The sequence below is a fragment of the Tympanuchus pallidicinctus genome, unplaced genomic scaffold, assembly GCF_026119805.1.
Source record: "Tympanuchus pallidicinctus isolate F22 unplaced genomic scaffold, pur_lepc_1.0 scaffold1, whole genome shotgun sequence".
NCBI lineage: Eukaryota > Metazoa > Chordata > Aves > Galliformes > Phasianidae > Tympanuchus > Tympanuchus pallidicinctus.
Window position 1 is genome coordinate 4,450,452 of NW_026294618.1, and position 20,114 is coordinate 4,470,565.

The window sequence follows — 20,114 nt, forward strand, 5'->3', positions numbered from 1 at the left end:
ATTTTGGTACGTTCTCACTTGCAAAAGAGAATACTTCTTTCCTATACCTTCCACAAAAGACAATTACTCAAAAAAGTACCAGAGAAGATTGTTATAGCAAAACTAATTTATATCCAGAGGAACAGACAGAGGCCAAATAGATACGTGGTTAATCATTTATCATTTATGCACTTCTTGTCATGCATTCATTGCCAAAAAACATGGTGTGCCATTGCTGAAAATAAAGTAACTATCAAAGATGCTGAGGCAGTGTCTACACTGCTCAGATGGCTTGGGAAAGGAATTGTCATCAGGAAGAGGGAGTCCTTGACCTGTTCTTGGCCTAACTCAAAAGAGAGAGGATTAAGGTTGGATACAACAAGGTTTTTTTACAATAACAAGGGTGAGGCATTGACATGGGTTGCACAGAGAGGCATTGGTGCCCCAATCCCTGCAGACACCCAAGGTCAGGCTGGATGGGGCTCTGAGCACTGATGGAGCTGTGGGTGCCCCTGTTCAGTGCAGGGAGTGGGACCACATGACCTATAATGGTCCCTTCCAACTCAAACCATTCTATGATACACTATCTGTTAAAGAGAAACCATGATAGCTGCCAGCAGCCAACCAAGGTGGAGGTATCCATTGTGATCATGAAGCACAACATGGCCATTTTAGAGCAACTCTATGAATAAGTGAAGACAGGTTTACTTCTGCGTGCAGTAGAATTTTGCTATTTCTTCACAGGTTTCAAATCAAGTATTTAAAATAAAAGCCAGTTTGCAATGAAATGTGCAGCACCTATGACTTAAGTGGTACACGATGGACAAGCCTGAGATGCAGCAGCACAAACAGTGAAGCAGAAGTCAATGAGCTCATACAAATCAGAGATCTCTGCACAAACTCATGCTCGATAACTGCAGCTACCCAGCCAGGCTTGGATAACTTGGTACCACAGCACAGGCACAGACAACATCAGGGTCCATGCCAAGCCAGACATGCATCCAGAAGGAGCTGCTGCCTATTTCACAGCACCCTTTGTGCAATCAGTCATTTTGCCTTCTCTGGGGAAAACCAGGAAAAACTGTATTCTCTGGCTTTTTCTTGTTTCTCTTGGTATACAACTTGAGAGTACTGAGGTTGTGAGGTTACTAGAATGAATCTCATTTAAGAAAACTTCAAAACATTACTAGCAGAAAAGAACCATGTGTATCCATTTATTCTCATCACAAATATTTCTCAACAGGGAGCTAATGACAGCTGTGGACTGCATCTGCATGGTTTTCAACACTGTTTTCAACGATGATTCCTGTACTTTCCAAACAGCAAACAGGTTCTCACTATGAGACTCCTTACAGACTTAATTAATTAATAATGGAAAGACAGGTGATGTGATATGATAGGTAATGTTGCACACATGTGATGTACGTGACCTGTGGCACACAGTGCGTGATATACCAGGGATACATCTCACCCCAGTCTCCAGCAGTGGACAACTGCAGGAACTCAGGGAGGATAAGGAAAGGATGAATACACTCAATAGTCTCCACTACCTGCACTGCTGTCCTGGTTTTTGACATTTGCAGGATTCCCTGTGCTTCCTGTGGCCCCAATGCCTCTCGTTGGATTTATCTTCCAACTATTTCTCCTGTGTTCACTTCAACGTGAGAAACCTTTTATATACAGAAAATCCTTTGGCACACAGATTCACTCTTCTATCTTATTCCATCTTCTCTGATTCATTTCAAAGCTGTTTCTACATCCATCTTTAACAGCCCCTGCTTCTTATAAGGGAAGATGTTCTGCAAAATCAACTCTCTTTTACATTCCCCATAATTACAATCATTTTGCAGATCTCCCTCACATGCCACATCTATCTTTTCTTGACACAGAGCAGTCCTAGTGTACCCAGTTGGTTCCTTGTATGCTCCTGACTTTCAACCACTCTTTTTTTTTTCTGTTTCATTCTCTTTTCCTCTTTCATTTTCCAATATGCATTGACAAGGAAAAGAATTACATACATACTAAGCATCAGTATTATAATCCTCCATGAAGTGGCATTCACAGATGGAATATGGGGACAAAAACCATCAGTGGATGGAGACCCCAGCATCAGTCCCAGACTCGCAGCAGGCTGCAGCCAGAGAGAATACAACTGGTTGAGATCTGAAAGACTCTCCTAGTTTCAGATCTCACTGCTGGAAGCTTCAGCACACGCTCCAAAACATTTTGGATCCATACCGTCAGTACCATGAATTAGAGGAAAATTATTTGTATACAATCAATAAGTCTGTTGAAGCAACTGTACTGCCCAAGGCTACAAATATCTTTGCTTTCCTCTCGGATTTGGTCTACAAGCATTGTAAAACATAAATAACCATAGCCTGTAACAAACAACTGGAGGGGACTGAGATGAGTTTTTAAATGAGGCAACTGTCAATATTTAAACTCAAGATTAAAAAATTATCCTATAAAGACATCTTACAAAAATATAAATTTTGGCCCTGTCTCATGCACAGAGGGATTGGCGACCTTTTCACAAGTCTATAAGTGAAAGTTAAAAAAAGGATGTAGAAGACATTAGCCAGAACAAGGAAACTCATAGGAAAACTTTCCAGCTCTATGTAGTTTCCTTTATGTGAAAAGGTTCTGTTCTTCACAGATGCCAGATTCCCATTCTACAGACAGCTCCAGCTGGATATGTCTAAAGCTCAGCGATGGAAAACATAGTGAGAAACCTCGTTCTAGAACCACACAAAACACATTTCACCTGTGACACGAAGGCACAACTTGGGTTATGTCTGTGTGTGCTCATTTTTCAATTTGGGAGCTTGTTTCAAACCTCAAGACAGGAGAGTGGTGCTTCTTTATGTAACATCAAAGGGCATTATGTGCATAGGAGCACATAAGGACACTTGATGACACAAGATCTGGTAAGACAGCACTAGGGGGGCAGTACAGAGTAGAGGAAACAAAACATCATTCTGCTTCTCAGGGTGATGTGTGATACTCAGGGTGACCTATTGCAAGAAGCACGTGTATCTAGTGGCAAGCTACAAAGAGGAAAAGGATCTGGGGATGTTTGTCAACAGCTGGCTGAACATGAGCCAACAGTTTGCCCCCGGTGGCCATATCCACAAGAAGGTCAATGGCTTCCTGGCTTGTATCAGAAATAGTGCAGCCACAGGAGGTAATTATCCCCCTGTACTCAGCACTGGTGATGCCACACCTCAAGTACTGTGTTCAGGTTTGGGCGCCTCACTGCAACAAAGACATTGAGGCACTGGAACACATCCAGAGAAGGGCAATTAAAGTGTGAGTGGTCTGGAGCACAAGTGTTATGGAGGGTGGCAGAAGGAACTGGGATGCGTCAGCCTGGAGCAGAGGAGCACAGGCGTGACCTCATCACTCCCTACAATGCCCTGAAATGAGGTTGTGGTGAGGTGGGAATCAGCCTCTGCTCCCAGTAACGTAACAAGAGGTGGTGGCCTCAAGTTGCACCAGCGCAGGTTCAGGTTGGATATTAGGAAATATTTCTTCTCATGAAGAGCAGTGCTGCAGTGGCACAGCTGCCCAGGGAGGTGGTGGGGTCACCAAACCTGGAGGGGTTCCAGAACCATGGGGATGTGGCACTGAGGGATGTGGGCAGTGGGCATGGGTTGGGGTTGGAGATAAGGATCTTAGAGGTGTTTTCTAACCCTAATGGCTCTATGATTCTAAGAGAGCCTGGGGACAAAGCAGTACACATAAGGGAAGGACCAGATGTGAATTTCTGCAGTGGACTACAAATAACTGCTACTTTCCATGGCCAAACAGCAACTACACAGTGATTTGAAGAGGGATCGTGCTAGCTACTAAAAACCAAGTCCTTCTACATCTAAAATATGCCCTAATCTTTACCATAGTAGCACACTCATATTATCACAGAATCACAGAATCACAGAATGGTTGGGTTGGAAGGGACCTCCAACCCCCCCTCAACCACAGGCAGGGCCACCAACCTCCCCATTTCATAGCAGCCCAGGCTGCCCAGGGCCCCATCCAACCTGGCCTTGAACACCTCCAGGGATGGACGGGGCATCCACAGCCTCTCTGGGCAGCTGTTCCAGCACCTCACCACTCTCATAGGAAAGAACTTCGCCTTGACATCAACATAAATCTTCCCTCCTTCAATTTAAAGCAATTAAAATTCTCCTTTTCTGTCACAGAGGATTCTGAGTACAGCCATTCTAATGCTTAAAATCCTAAACATGTCCTCTCTTGGCTTATCAGATGCATTTCACTGAATTGCACTGAGTGACTCCTACCCTGCTGTGCAGATGGACTGTATGTAGGTACTGTCAAGAGCTTGTCTGGAGCCTTGGGTCACACCGAAACAAAAATAAGACTCCAGAGATGGTGTCAATAGCATGGGAGAGAGAAAGGTTGCTTCACATCCTAGAAAAACGAGTCAATAAGAGCTGCATGACCGTAAGCCTCAGTCAACAACAAGGCTCTATGTTATACCTTTGGGTACATGGAAAGACACCTTGCCCCTTTCTGCAACTCTGCATCTTTAGACAGTGTACCTAATTACAAATCCATTTCAACATTTCACTCGAGTTACATCCTTTTGACTTAAATGCGTGACTGCTTCTACATAATTCATAATGTGATTCTCAGTAATTTTCAGTCAAGGTTCAAGCAGAAATGTGTCACACTAGGATTATATTATTTATAAGCACAGTGTTGGATTTAAGCCAATGACACACCAATAAATTTTATCTCAAAGCCTGACATATTGCATGCTGTTTTTCCTGGCTCACAAACAAATAACTACGGCTGTTTCAAAATTACTTACAGTTCAACTCAAATCAGATTTTTTTTGTGATTAGTGCATCTTATCTTATTTGAAAAACTGCTCGTATTAATTCTTTCTTTTTAGATGTTTGTGTGTTTTGGAGAGGGGTTGTTTTCATACTTTGTTTTGTGGTTGTTTTATTTTTTTTATGGCATGTATCCTGCACAGAGAGCAAAGCCAGTTGGTATTCCAATAGGAAAATACGAAACGAGACTCTGTTTGACCCTTTAAGCAGTGGATTTTTCTCTTCTGAAGACAGCAGACTTTTGCATGTTGTCCAGAATAATCAGGCAGCCAGTACTAGCCAGCACAGTCTGTCATTGAAAGTAATCTTAGTAATGTGGTCATTATCCTAAATACAGTGGTAAATTCATATCTAAAGGAAGGCTATAAGGAAGAAGGGAACCCTCTTTAGCAGGCTTTGTTGGGAAAGGACAAGGGGGAATGGCTTCGAGCTCAAAGAGAAGAGAGTTAGATTGGCTATAAGGGCAGTGAGGCACTGGCACAGGTTTCACAGAGTGGTGGTGGTGCCCAGTCTCTGCAGACAGCCAAGGTCAGGCTGGATGGGCTCTGAGCACTGATGGAGCTGTGGCTGTCCCTGCTCAGGGCAGGAAGTGGGACATGATGACCTATAATGGTCCCTTCCAACTCAAACCATTCTATGGTTCTATGATAATGTGGCAGACAAATACAGAGATAAGGGACTCCGGGGGAAATACTCAAGATGCAATTCTTCTCTGCTAACATCCAAAACTGTAAATAAAAGCTTCTGTGCTTAAGTATGCAGACTTAAACTGCATTTCAGTCTGTGCAAATAGGTGTTCTCATATTAGCAAAGGTGTCCCCAACCCCCTGTTATGGTCAATAGGAAACAAAAGGAACACAAAAATGAAGGCAACTGGTGGCCACCTGAGATGCCTTATGAAGAGGTTCTTTACAAGAGTAGTGTAAGAACAGCACTTGCAAAACAGGTTGGCCTGTGTCCTTGGAAGCTGGAGATCCAGAAAGTATATAAAATATATATATAAATATATGTAAAGTGTCACTGTAAACCAACATGTGCAACAGTTTCAGCCTTGCAGATGAGCTTTCCAAGGGCTGTAACCGAAGATCAGGCACCTATCCCACCTATAGACACTGATATCTTACATTTACATACAAGCATATTTATTTGCTACAGAATCCCTAAGCTTAAGTATCTAATATCATTTTGGACATCCCTGATATCCAAAGTTGGATGTTATGGGAAATTTCTTCTCACAAAGAGCAGTGCTGCAGTGGCACAGCTGCCCTGGGAGGTGGTGGGGTCACCATCCCTGGAGGGGTTCCAGAACCATGGGGATGTGGCACTGAGGGATGTGGGCATGGTGGGGTGGGCTGGGGTTGGACTTGAGGATCTTAGTGCTCTTCTTCAACCTTCATGGTTCTGTGATTCTATGATAATTCCTTCTATCTGGCTTTCAGCTACTGGCTCAGAAGAGCACGGATCTCCTGAGACTTGTCGCGACTTCTCAAATGCCCTAAAACACTTCACGTGGCATAAAATATCTGCAACACGTTTATGGAAATGAATGGACTCTCCCTGGTCGAAGCTAGACAGCTTTTGATAGAATACAAAGGGTGATTCATTCCTTCCTAAGGCAGGAACTGTTCTGTTCTGACCTCCAAATGCATCTTCTCTGACCAGGGAGGAATTCTTGAAGACAACTTTGGATTAGAAAGTTTATTGAGATTAATTCCAGGCTGATGACCTGTAAAGATTCCAGTTGATTCCCCTGAGCTTCGGAGTGTTTCTAAGCAAGAATTTCAAAAAACATGTGAAGGTTTTTCTATCAGATTTTAAGCAAGATTTTTTTTTTACATCACCAATAACCTGATTACGGTTTCATAAAGGGAAAAAAGCTCCTAAAAGTCAGAAAAATTACACCAAATTTTCCCATGCCAAGTAACCCTATACGTAATGCTTTCCTTCTGTCCTTCTTTCTTTCATACAGAACCCTAATTGCCCTGTCTCATTATCCCCAGTTCTAAAACTGTCGGTCTGTGACGTACTGCTAGGAGGATAAATCCACTGCAATTGGTAAGTTGAGCTGAAAATACTTAGTGAATGGCAGAGGATGTCTAAAATTATCAAAACAACACAGCGTTATACCTCCAAAAACCTCCTCAGATGTTTTTTTCTCTGCTGTTGTAACTACAGACAATTAGCATCACATTTTTCATGGCTGAATAGAGCAAAACATTGTGATTCTGTACGTTTTATGTCACGTCACTATGCTCTATGCTTTATTAACAGGAATCTAAGGGTAAATTTGTATTGTAAATGCGTGTGTGTGTATATCCCAGCACATACACACACACACACATATATCTCCCACAAAGCAGCATAAATCTGATGAGGGCAGCCTCTAGTCATTAACAGGATAATTTACTTCTATTTCAAACTTAAACCAACTCAGAATGATGCCAAGCATATGTTCATCCTAGTCACTGATATATCCCTATTTATCATAGGCAAGTAATTACGTCTCTGCAATGCTTTTACATAGCTCAAGTAATCTAGGTGCTCTGTGCTGGCTTTTTGCAGAGAAAATAAAACAGGCATTAGAGTCAATTCCTGCCACTGGAGATCACTGAGCCCTATCTCCGAAATCATGTAAACTAAAAAACTTTCTCACTAAGAGAGAAAGTCCCCAAAAAACATAATTAAATGGCTGTTTTAAGGTGAATAATATGGACTGGAAAGCTGTGAGCTGATTTACTTTTAAGAGCCTCTGGATCTGCACTAATGTGCAGTACATACTCTAAGTGGAAATCTACACAAAGCTAAATTCTTCATTACCTCAAGAAAGCTAAATTAACATAAACAAGTCCCTGATGGAGAAGGACAGATATTGTGTTTGAAGGCCACATTACTTTTGTTTTCAGTAGCAAAGAGATGTGGATCCTTTGAAATATAAGAATGTTAAGAAGGGCTGTGCTGATCAAGGACAGCTTTCACTTTGCATTAGGCATACTTTATTGTTCTTTATTAGTGCTTATATATGTCTGGCAATGTCCTTGGCAAAGACCAAGCAGACTTGTACTATTTTATATCTGTCCGAGTCTGTCTCACACAGTGCTCTGCACTCGTGATGCACAATACTATAAATCAGATCACCAGCATTTAATGCATAACGTAAACGATGTACCATAGCACAACTGAAATTAAATAATATTTTTTTTAATTTTCAAAGGGCCTTGGAATGATCCTCATTTATGTGTTCATCACTATAGGTCTACCTGGTTAGAGTTCCAGGCTGGATGTGGCTCTGGGCAGCCTGGGCTGCTGGTTGGCGACCTGCACACAGCAGGGGTTGGAACTGGATGAGCACTGTGGGCCTTTGCAACCCAGGCCATTCTATGATTCTATGAGTTCTAAATAAAGAATGCAATTGCTTCCTGCTGACCCAACTCCTGAAGGTCTGACCAGCAAACAGAGTGCTGACCTTTTGGCAAGGCTATGAGCGGGATGTTTAAGCACCATTGGAAACAAGCATGAGCCCAGACCAGATGATGGAGGCAGGGAAGTGGGCTGTGTTTCAATTCTCTGGAAGAGGCACTAAAAAGAGGCTGTAAGTCAGTACATGGAAGATAAAACAAAAGGAAAATGGGAAATAGTGATATATTTCTTTAATACACATGCTGTGAAGAACTGTACAAGTCCTGCCACTTAGTACACTTCCTTCACTTTTCCAAGATGCTGAAAGAGAATTAGCATGAGAAACATGAATCCTTCTGGAAGATGTTCCCTCTGGCTCTCAGTTCTTCCACAACCTGATCCCAGTAACATCTGCTAATACTGCTGTACATGTTTCTCCTACAATTTGGGTCACAGCACACACACCTGTTTCCACATCATGAAGTCTTATATTCTCTTCAGACAGAGATGTAATATCTTCTGACGTGTAGCATGGTTTAAAGTTTTCTTTTTTTTTTTCCTTTCCTGAGCAACAGAGAAAATCTGTTTGATCTTTTCTAGCTACCTAAAACAAAGGTATTTCTCTGGGGGTCCAAACTTTTTCCTCTGATTTTCTGGTGAAAAGAACAGAGCTCATTATAAAACCAGAGTAATTCAAAACTGAGTCAGAGTAAAGGACTTCTTAACACACTTTCTCATCTTAGAGGCCACCAGTGAGGGCTTCAAGTACTAGGAAAGGAAACTTGCACACAGTCATCATGGATAAATACATCTTAAATATACCATGCCACTTCCCAGTGATCAACTGCTGTATGTTGTTATATTTACCTGCTGGTAATCATCTCATTGGAAAAATGCATTTCACAATCACCTTTTAAAACAGAACACAAAAAAAATATTCCCTAATTGGCCAAGATTTCCCAAATGTCCATCAGATCTAGAAAGCACAAAAACTTGACCATAGTCTATTATTTCAGCTGGGGTCACAAAGCCTAGTATAGAATCACAGGATCATTACGGCAGGAGAACACCTCTATTCATCCAGTCCAACCCCAACCCATCCCTACCATGCCCACTGACCATTTCTCTCAGTGCTGCAAAGTAAAAAGGTTGGTGCACGTTAATATGGCATTGAAAAGTTAATCACAGGTTTTAACCAGTTCCCTTAAGTGTGAAGACCCAATACATTGGGAATTTTACTCAGATCCTTCAGCAACGTTGCAACTGTGGGACCGTGTAATGACTTACACCAGAGAATTCTCTGCAATGGTTGCCAAACACATCTTCAGGATTTCAATTAGAAGTCCTGTGACTTTCAGCTGAAAGGAGTAGCCAAAACATTCTGTGCTGTCAGAGGAGGGGAAATGCTTCAATGCATCCAGTTGGAAATGATTTCCCTTTAGTTGAAAAGTCGCCCTGATGAAGCCTTCATTAGGAAGGGCTGAAGCAGCCAGGAGCAGGTCCTGCTCAAGGAGCTCAGCATGAGCATGTGGGGGCTGGACAATACCATGCTCAGAGGCTGTGGATGAAGGCTGAGAAACTGGATGGTAAATTGCAGAACCTTGGTGTAATCCCCTTTTTGCTTTTCAATAACCTTTGGAAGCAGTGGGAATTGTGGCAATGCAGAGGGTATGTCTGAATCTCAACAGGACATAAAAACTGAGGCAAAATATCACACTAATATGGCTACACAGAATTACTGGAACATGCTGCTGTCTATTAAGTGCAGAGCAGAAGGTGAACAAGCTTGGATGTGTCTGCCAATTCAGAAATGCCTGTAATTAGATCTTATCAGTTACTTAACATCCTACTTCTGTCTATATTTTGTTTACATTAAGAAACCAATTACCTCATTACTAGCCAGTACATGTCAAGCAAATACAACATAATATGGTCCTGTATTTAAAAAGTGTAATAACTACAAATAACTACAATTAATTCTTGCCAGGTTTCAGAAAAGGTAAATAAAAGTCTTTCTATGACACACAACACTTCATTTCAGTGAAACAAGTTATCATATGAAGCATTAATATTCAGAAGCTCTGACCAGAAGTGTTTCTGAGCATAATGCAGCAATGCATTTAAATGTGAGTTTAAAACATACAAAGAATTTCAATGGCACTGATGGAACTATCCATTTATTGAAAGCATATGCTCTGCAGCTTCTATCCAAAACTCCATCTCAGACCCTAGATTAGTCCTTTTCCACATGTTATCAAGCCCTTAATATATGCTTATTTTCTCTTTTCATTTGTTTTCTGGTCAAAAACAGTCACTAAGGGTAAAAAATAATTAAACTGGAAATATCTATGGCCATTAAAATTACACTACAGGAAAAACTTCCAGAACTTTTTTATTGCATCTCTTCCATTTTAGCACAATACAACCCAAACAGCCAATACTCAGCACTGCATCTGCTTCAGCAGCTGAAGTTTGAATACAATCCCCTCTTCACTTCAAGGGATAAAGTGATTTTGATACAGAATTCTGCAGTGTTTCCAGTGAGACCTTGTGCAATGTCTGCATACCTCCTGAGCTCTTAGTGCTTCATTACTGACTGGAAACTGGACTAAGAGGTCACTGGATGGTTAGCCTTCAAATATTTCCATTAAAGGCTCACCCTCACCCTTGAAATCTACCATTTCATCCTTGTTTCTACCGTTGTAGAACCATTGTAAGAACAAGGACACGTTTCTTTATTCTAACCAACAATAAGTGTGTCCTAGGCAGCTGAGTGATGCCAAACAACCTGAGAAGCTCAAGATCATTTAAATAGTCTGCTGAAATCTGTGAGGTGCTGTTATAAAAGAGAAAGCAGCAGGAACAACACACTATGTGTGTTCACCCTTGATCAAAACATGAAGTTGTATCACAAAAAAAGTAGCACAGCATTAGTAGGAGCATCTCTAAGGAGCTTTTGCAGAAGATGGAGCTATGGAAAGCAGTATGACTGCATTTTACTAGCAGGCAAAAAGATTAGCATGTACAACACAGTACTGCATTTTACATTTAATTTTTACTGGTGAATCTGCATGAATCTGGTGAATCTGGTGAATTACCACCAGTATTGGTAATATTCACTGCAAGTAGTGAGGTTAACCATAGGTTATTTACCAGGCTGCCCATAGAGGCTGTGATGCCCCGTCCATCGCTGGAGGTGTTCAAGGCCAGGTTGGATGGGGCCATGGGCAGCCTGGGCTGCTATGAAACGTGGAGGTTGGTGGCCCTGCACGTGGCAGGGGGGGTTTGGAGCTTCACAATTCTTCAGGTCCCTTCCAAACCAAGACTTTTTATGATTCTATGATTCTTTCCTAGGTATTTTTAAAGAAAAGGGATCATTCCCAGTGAGATCTGCTTGAGTCTTGTCCCTGTGCAACCACAATTAAAGGATTAAAGAATGTTTCTGCAGAAGAGATTTCAGAGGCACTCTCTTGCTAAGGTGGAGTCAGAACCACTACTCCTAAAAATATTATATCTGTATTATATCGGTATTTTCCCCCAGCCTACAGAGTCCTAAAATACAAAGAACTTGCTGTTAAGAGGAATATACAACATAGGATTAACAACAATCTCAGGACAAGATTTACTTACATAATATTTTTCTTTGAGCACTTCCTTTCATTCCCATTCACATGGGGACAGAAAACACAGTCCCTTTGGAGGCAGCAAAAATGAATTGCAGCATCCTTTTTCTATACCACTTATCAGAACGTGACGCCAATGCCAACAAATGACAACAATTATCATCAGAGTCATGTTTGTATACCGTTATATTTCAGGTCTAATAGTAAACCTAAGAACACGTAGGTTTTCCATTTATTCACAGCACAGATGGCAGCAGCATGAGTTTTCACCACCTATCCCAGCATTTGCAATCACACGTTTGTGGAAAATCTAGAGCAATTTAAAAATGATGGAAGCTATCAGGCTTGATAGCAGTAATGAAGGCTCCTTCAAGAAGGATTAAAATTAGGATACTTAATAAGATTTGGAGCTTTGCCAAGGAAATTCCATAGGTAGAATGCTACTTCCTATGAAACGTTGCAAATGATGTACAATCATACAGACAATAACAGCACTCATGCCCACACCCCCATCAACACTGAAAAACTGATCTAAGCATCAAAAAGAAAATAAAGGAAAAGCTTTATAATGTAACTACTGACGACTACATCAATATCAGATCGTACCAGAACTCTCTGACTCCACCTTTGTAGGAGTATTTCTACATCTCTCTTAACCTTAGAACTCAAAACATAACAGAAAAGCATTTTCTACTAGTTCCAAGCAATCTCCCATTCCACCACTCCAAGAATGTTTAGATGCCACTCAAGTCCCCATACAAGGGAACACTGGCAGGAAGATGCTACTGAGTCAGAGGAAAACTAAAGAGTACTTGTAGTTGTTATGATAACTGAATGGTGAAACCCACAAACCATTTCTCTTGTCAAACCATGGTACCACAACAACATTAGTATCACAGACAGGTTAACATTTATTATGATATTTTGAAATAATCGAATGAAAACATAATTTCAGGGTGACAAAGTAGTGCCTATGGCTAACTTAGACCTTTGAATACCCACAGGATTGCTAAAAATTTCAAATACAAACATACCTCAGTTGTTTGAAAACAGATTAAGATCATCAATTCATTCCAGATAGACTAATACATTGTTATTATATAAGAACTGTCGAGCAGGGCTCAAGTTTCTAAATATCCATGCTATGTCTTTTCTAAGTTCTTTTTATTTGGTAGTTCATTTCAGTGTTGAAGCTTTTTGCTGATGCTAATAAATTTTGCCTAATTACTCAATAGAACGTGAAATTCATTTCATTATCTGTCTTGGAATCACTGCACACAGGTGTAAAATTCCCTGCTAACTCATGGTTACATATAGGCTGCATTTTTGTCTTTTTGCTACATCACACTGGACATTTATACAGCACTGCTTCCCTCCTTTCGTGGGTACATCCTCCAGTTTTACAAATATCCTCCAGATGTCATTACACATGTTGTCTGACAATATTTATATGTATTCTATTAGGATGGGCTCAGGTCAAAACCAGTGAGGACTGCTTTATATACCCGACCTGTACTAACTGTAATTCATGGCTCCATCAGGCTAGATGATGTAGGAAGTGTATAAAGGAATATCAAGATTTACTTCAACATCACAGATGGATAAATATTTACTGGAGTGCAATAAATTTCCTAAGGTGACTTTGTACCATCCTGTAGGAGCTAGTAAAGAATTATATCCTTTCTAAACAACCCAATCTTACGGTTCAAAACACATTTAGGAAATTTTTTCATTCTCTACAGCAGTAACCTTTAAGAATAAATGCCATAGGAATCCACCTTTTTCTTCCCAAGTGAATTCCACAAATTCATTCTTAGAGACTAGGATTAGCACATTCTGACTGTTCCTAGATTAAGTTGAAATCTGTATCTTGCTTAACAAAAAAACTAGCTCTGTTGTCTCTCAATAAGAAGTCTACAGGATGACTCACAAAGTACAAAACAGGTTTGGTTTGGGGTCACGCAAACGGAAAAAGATCTGCAAGTACGACAGATAAAGCTTTCTACCCAACTGAGATCTATGCACAACCAAAGTTCTGGAAAGTCAAAGATCATCTTCAGAGTTTTGTTCAAACTAATGAAAAATCCGACAGGACCTGACTTACATAAAAACCTACTATTTGTGAATTTGTATGAAACAAAACAGGACATTAAATATTCTGTTTGTATAACCCAGCAAAATGCTTTTAGTATGCTCCTTCTAGGGCACGGACATCTCCCAGAACCATCAGTGGCTCGAGCTGATTGTAGTGATAAGAAAATGGCTACGGCAGCCCAGATTCTGAATTTGCCCCAAAATAAGATATTTAACGCAATACATCTGAAAGCTTTAATTCCAAAGCTGATGCCTTACCAAATACAGCCATCTGCGTTCCCTCTGGGAAAGGTTCTACCATTCTGTTTCCATTGACATGATGTTTATCTAGAAGGGAGAAGAAAAAAAAAAAGTAAAAATGTAACAGAACATACACTTTCCATGACAACACAACTGTTTTTACTCGGAGTTCTATTGACACCTGACATCTGATTTATCAGAGCTCTCCTGCACGACTCTCCAGTAACTGGGACTTTGTAGCCTCTGAGGCTATTTCTCGAAAGCACAGCTCTCTACGGGCCCCAGGACATAAAGTGGAGCTGAATTCCAATGTTAAGTCAGCTAAAACCACAGTAAAACATGCATGCAGAGCGCCACGCATCAACACTGACTGTTACAGGTACAGCACTGATCAGGCAAGCAGACAAAGCAGGGATAAGCTAATTCTCTGTTGCTGCTAGGACATGGTGCTCCTCCACAACAAGTTTTTCAGTGCGATCATGCATGAATCCCAGATGCCTACCTTGAGCTGCAGCGTAACTTACATTGGGGAAGGGCATAAAGCAGAAATACTATGCAAATAATTTGCATAAAAACTAAATAAGGACTGATATTCAGTCTTAAGGAACACAGTGCATGCAGAAAAGTGTATATGGACAGCATTGATGGTGCACACAGGGGAGTTTCTATGCAAGACAATGGTTGAAGCTCGCTTTGCTCCCTTTGAGACAAGATGGCTAAGAACTGCTGTGTTTCCAAACTTCTAAATGAAATATTCCTTACATCCCAACATACTTCTCTTTCACTCGTCTCCTTAGCATAAGGAAAATTCAAGTCCTTGTGATATCATAGGTTTATAATTATTACTCAGTGAAGACTGTATGTAGAACCAGGAACAGAGCACTTAAAGCCCCAGTTAAAATACAAAGACCCACACCAGAATATTCTCAGTCTTTTTCACTGCCATTTTCACATTCATTTCCTAATCACACTCTTCTAAGAGTCATTGCCAAGACTGTGGAAAGGATTAAAATCATCTGAACTGACAATACAGGTTTCTGTCCACAAAACACATTCCAGGGAGAAAGCCAAGAGATTTTCTCAGTATTATATTTCTCCCTTTGGTACAGAATCTGGTGTGGAATAAAACAGGTCAAAAAGAGAGCACAGGACTGCCTTGCAAACTCCCTGAAAGCAATATTTTTGATTAGCAGAGAGGCATAACACAGTTCTAATCCCAGCTGGCATCAAACATTTATCAACAGGCAGTGATGGGGGGAAGCAGGGTTATCTGCAGTTGGTGCAAGAGGTCCCATGAAGACAATTGCTTACATTTAAGGAGATTGAATGCCCTGTGCCATGCAAGTCAAGAGAAGGGCTGAAAGGAAATTGTTAGGAGGTTCCAGAGGGGTAGTAATATGGCCAGTGCAACACGAGGTTTCCACCTTGTTAGCCATAGCTTGCATTACAAACATGATCTATAGCCATCTGAGATGGGCAAACAGTCGGGAAAATTATGAAACATCATGCAAGATCAAATAAACTAACCTTGCCCTGGTCCTGATAGCTGCCTTCATTTAAAGAGTGAATGACATACATGATGTATGATGTAGTTCTCAATTCAAATGGTAAGCTTTCAATATATTAAAATTAGTATTAAACTTTTAGAGGTGAATAGGGCTTGAAAGAAAATGTTTTCAGACTTCTCAAGTCATTCTCCAATGTTGTTTCGAAGATCACAGCTAGATAAAATAATTAATTTCCTTAACATTTATATTTTATTTTACATTTTTTAGCGTTCCCTGCCCTCTGCCTACGTGCATTAAATAGCAGAAAAATAAACAAAAATAAACAAAATTTACAAGAGTTTCCACAAAGCACAAATTCTACCTTAGGAAGAAACAAAATACATATTGGTATAAAGATTTTCTCAACAAAGACACTATTCAAACAATATTGCAGTTTGGATTTTTTACTGTTTAATTCTCCTTTACAAGTTGGATGGAGGTGCCCCAGAAAATCAGCCAAACCTTGGCCCCATGGAATTAGAAAAAAAATCTGACAGGTTTCCCATAATTTGCCAACAGAAACAATATATTGCATTTTCAAGTCATTGTCATTCCAGAGACGCAGGCTTACAGCATATAAATTAGAAACTACAGAGGCTAGCAGTGAACATACGGCTGGCTATGAAAGTCAACTTCAGCTTCCTACTGGTGAAAAGTAGGTCTTACCTTAATACAGTTGGTATTTTAAGTGGTAATGCCTCAATGGACTACAGAGCCTTCAGGCACTTGGAAAAGAAGAGCTGGGAGGACATGGATGTCTTATAACATCATCATGATCCTCTTGACCCTTCTGATTTCAACAGAAAGCCGATTGGTAAAGGAAAACTTTTTCTTAAAACTGATATTCAGGCTGATGGCATTTTTGTCTACATAATTTCTCAGTGAAGCAATGTGGAACTTCCCCTCAAAATTACCAAATGCTGCTCTAGTCTCAACAGCAGGAATTCTCTGCCATTTTTCAAACTAAGTCTGAGAGATACCTGCAACATACAGTGCTCCCTGCTGAACAGAAATAGCATGCACTGAAAGCAACACATATCCTGGAGGTCTTGACATTCAACTTTAGCTTAAGGCAAAATCTGCTGTAGAGATACACAGTGCTGGGCCCTTTCTCCTGAGATGCTCTGGACTTGTATGGAAATAATCTTTAGACTCCTTCTTTTCTGTCTGTGAAACAGCATAATATATGGAAAAATAATCAAAAGTAGCTCAGTAGAATAATCAAAAGTTGCTCAGGTCTGCAGTACTTCTTTAGCATCATTCAGTCTTTGAAGTCTAACACGGAACACTTTCTAACATAGTCCTACAACTGTACTTTGCTAAAGACTGACTGAACTCAAGTAAAGTTAAATGCATGGATTAGAAAGACAGAATGGCTCAGGTTGGAAGGGACTTCAAGGATCATCAAGTTCTAACCGCCCTGCTGCAAGCAGAACTGCCAATCACTAGATCAAGTACTGGATAAAGCTGCCCAGGGCCCCATCCAACCCTTGGACACCTCCAGGGACGGGGCATCCACAACCTCTTTGGGCAGCCTGTTCCCACCCCTCATCACTCTTCCAGTGAAAAACTTTCCTAACATCTAACCCAAATCCCTTCCTCTACCTTAAAACCATTCTCCCTTGCCCAATGACTACTTAACCCGTGTAAAACATTGACTTTCCTCCTGTTTATAATCTCCATTTAAATATTAGAAGGCCATAATAAAGTCTCTCCACAGTCTTCTCTTCTCCAGACTGAAGAAACCCAGTTCTTTCAGCCTGTCTTCATAGGACAGGTGCTCCAGCCCTCTGATTACCTTTGTGGCCCTTCTTTGCAGCCTCTCTAAAAGCCCAACACCTTTCCTGTAACGAGGGCCCCAATCTGGGTGCAATACTCCAGATGAGGCCTCACAAGGGCAGAGTACAGAGGGTCAATCACCTCCTCCACCATCACTATTCTGATGCAGCCCAGGATATCGGTGGCCATCTTCAAGGGCACACTGCTGGCTCATGAAAAGTTTTTCACCTACCTGGACTCCTAAGTCTTTCTCAGCAGGGCTACTCCCAGTTCTTCTCCTGCATCTGGGATTAAGTTGTCCTAAGTGCAAAACGTTGCACTTCGCTTTGTTGAACCTCATTAGGTTTACAAGTGCCCACCTTCTGAGTTTATCAAGGTCTCTCTGTATGGCATCCCTTCTTTCTGCCATATCAGCTGCACCACTCAACTTGATGTTACCAGCAAAGTTGCTGAAGGTGCATTCAATCCCATCATCTATGTTAAATAACGATGTTAAATAAAGATGTTAAAGAGTACCAGTCACAAGACAGAACTTTGGGGGACACCGCTCATCATCAGCCTCCACCTGGACATAGAGTGACTGACCACAAACCTCTGGCTGCAACTTTCCAACCAGTTCCTTATCCACCAAATAGCTCACCCTCCAATTTAGGGGTAAGGATGGGGTAGAGGACCATGTCAAAGACCTTGCAGAAGTCCAGGTAAATGACATCAGTTGCCTTTCCTTTGTCAAACCATGCTGTCACTCCATTCTAGAAGGCCACCAGATTGGTCAGGCACAGTCATCCCTTGGTGCTGTGCTGGCTGCCTCAGATCACCTTCTCATCTCTTACGTGCCTTAACATGTCTTCTAGGAGGATCTGTGTCATGATCTTCCCAGGTCATCTGAGGTTCATCAATCTGTAGTTCCCCAGGTCTTTCTTCCTCCCCTTCTAATAAATGAGAGCGACGTTTCCCTTTCTGCAGTCACTGGGAACTCCACCTGAGAGCCACAACTTTTCAAGGGTGGTTCAGCATCCACATCAGCCAGCTCCCTGGGATGCATGCAGTCCAGCCCAATAGATTTGTACAGATTCAGCCTCATGAGGCAGTCTTGGACTTGTTCTGTCCTTACAGTGAGGGGTACTTTGCTCCCCTGGTTCCCACCCCGAGGTTCAGAAGTGTGAGGTTCAGGGACACGGAAAATAAGAGAATCCTGGCAGCCAATGAAGTCTGAAGCAAAGAACGCATCGAGTACCTCAGCCTTATCTGTTGTAGACGGTTCTCCTTTCTCATGTGTCAGGGGAGGTACACTCCCTTTAGCCTGTCTGTTCTGACCAATGTACCTACAGAATCTCTTCTTGTTGCTTTTAATATCCCTCCCCAAGTTCAGTTCCATCTGTGACCTGGCTTTCCTAATCCTATCTGCGTATGTCTGGACAGTACCCTGTATTCTTCCTAGGTTGCACGTCCTTGTTTTCATTGCCAGTACTTGCCCTTCTTTTCCCTCAGTTCGACCAGCAGGTACTTGCCAAGCCATGCCAGTTTCCTGCCCCCTCTGCCTGCAAAAGGCAATATCTATACTAGTAAGCCATTTAAATAAACAAGTCCTATCTAGAAACTATTTGAGAGTGTGTTAATTAGCCTAACCAAAATCACATTATACCCTGTCTTAGCAATCTACCCGTATGGACAACCAAGTTCCTGTGCCTAGACCTGTTCTTGGGAACATTTTCATTTATTAGCATACACTTCAATTATCTTCACAGTTCCATGTACGTCAATGGTATCACACCAGTAATAGAAATTTAACAACAGAAGATGTTCTAATGAGAAATGTATAAAAATACATTTCCTTTCAGACCAGCCTGACTTTGGCTTTAAGCAGATTTACTCTTTTGCTTGTATGTATAAGTCTAGAGGAAAATCAAAGCCCCGTTACATAAAGACTTGCTGCTGTTAAGTTAGATTACTAATACACTCATTGCCAAGGCATTTATAGCACATATATGCTATATGTGCTATATATATATAGCACATATATATATATGTATATATATACATATGTGCTTGTATGTATAAGTCTAGAGGAAAATCAAAGCCCCGTTACATAAAGACTTGCTGCTGTTAAGTTAGATTACTAATACACTCATTGCCAAGGCATTTATAGCACATATCAGGCCTTTAACAGAATACAACTTGCAATTAACAGAGACTTAAGCTTGTCTTCTTGTCTTAAACATACAACATTATTGCACTTGTGTACTATTGAGCAGTCAGATACTCATAGCCAAGTCATCTCTCACAGCAGTACAGACAAAAGTTGCACCAAGAATGAAATTAGCAGTGCAGCAAGTCTACAGAGGGCATTCTACATAACTGCAGATACCTGAGAGGAACCCTAGGATAACAGATGTCATTAATGAAGATGAGCTCCCTGCTTGCGGACTCAAATGAAGCAACCTTAAAAAGATTTGGCTTTCACAGAATGCTGATCCAGCATTGAGTGAAAATGAGAAATTTTCTGCTCTCAAAATATTCAACCTCAAGCAATCATAGCAGAGATTTAAAAACATTATTTTCTATTCGCCCATAAGAGATTCATTTGTTCTTCA

General features: G+C 41.0%; 1 protein-coding gene across 2 annotated transcripts in view; it reads right to left on the reverse strand.

Annotated features, from left to right (window-relative positions):
* Nucleotides 1-20,114, reverse strand: part of MSRA (methionine sulfoxide reductase A) — a 266,247-nt gene that overhangs the window by 155,014 nt on the left and 91,119 nt on the right. For both annotated transcript variants that reach the window (XM_052693598.1, XM_052693591.1), the window contains exon 2: nucleotides 14,213-14,281. In XM_052693598.1, coding sequence (XP_052549558.1) covers nucleotides 14,213-14,281 — 69 coding nt within the window. The remainder of the gene's footprint in view (nucleotides 1-14,212; nucleotides 14,282-20,114) is intronic.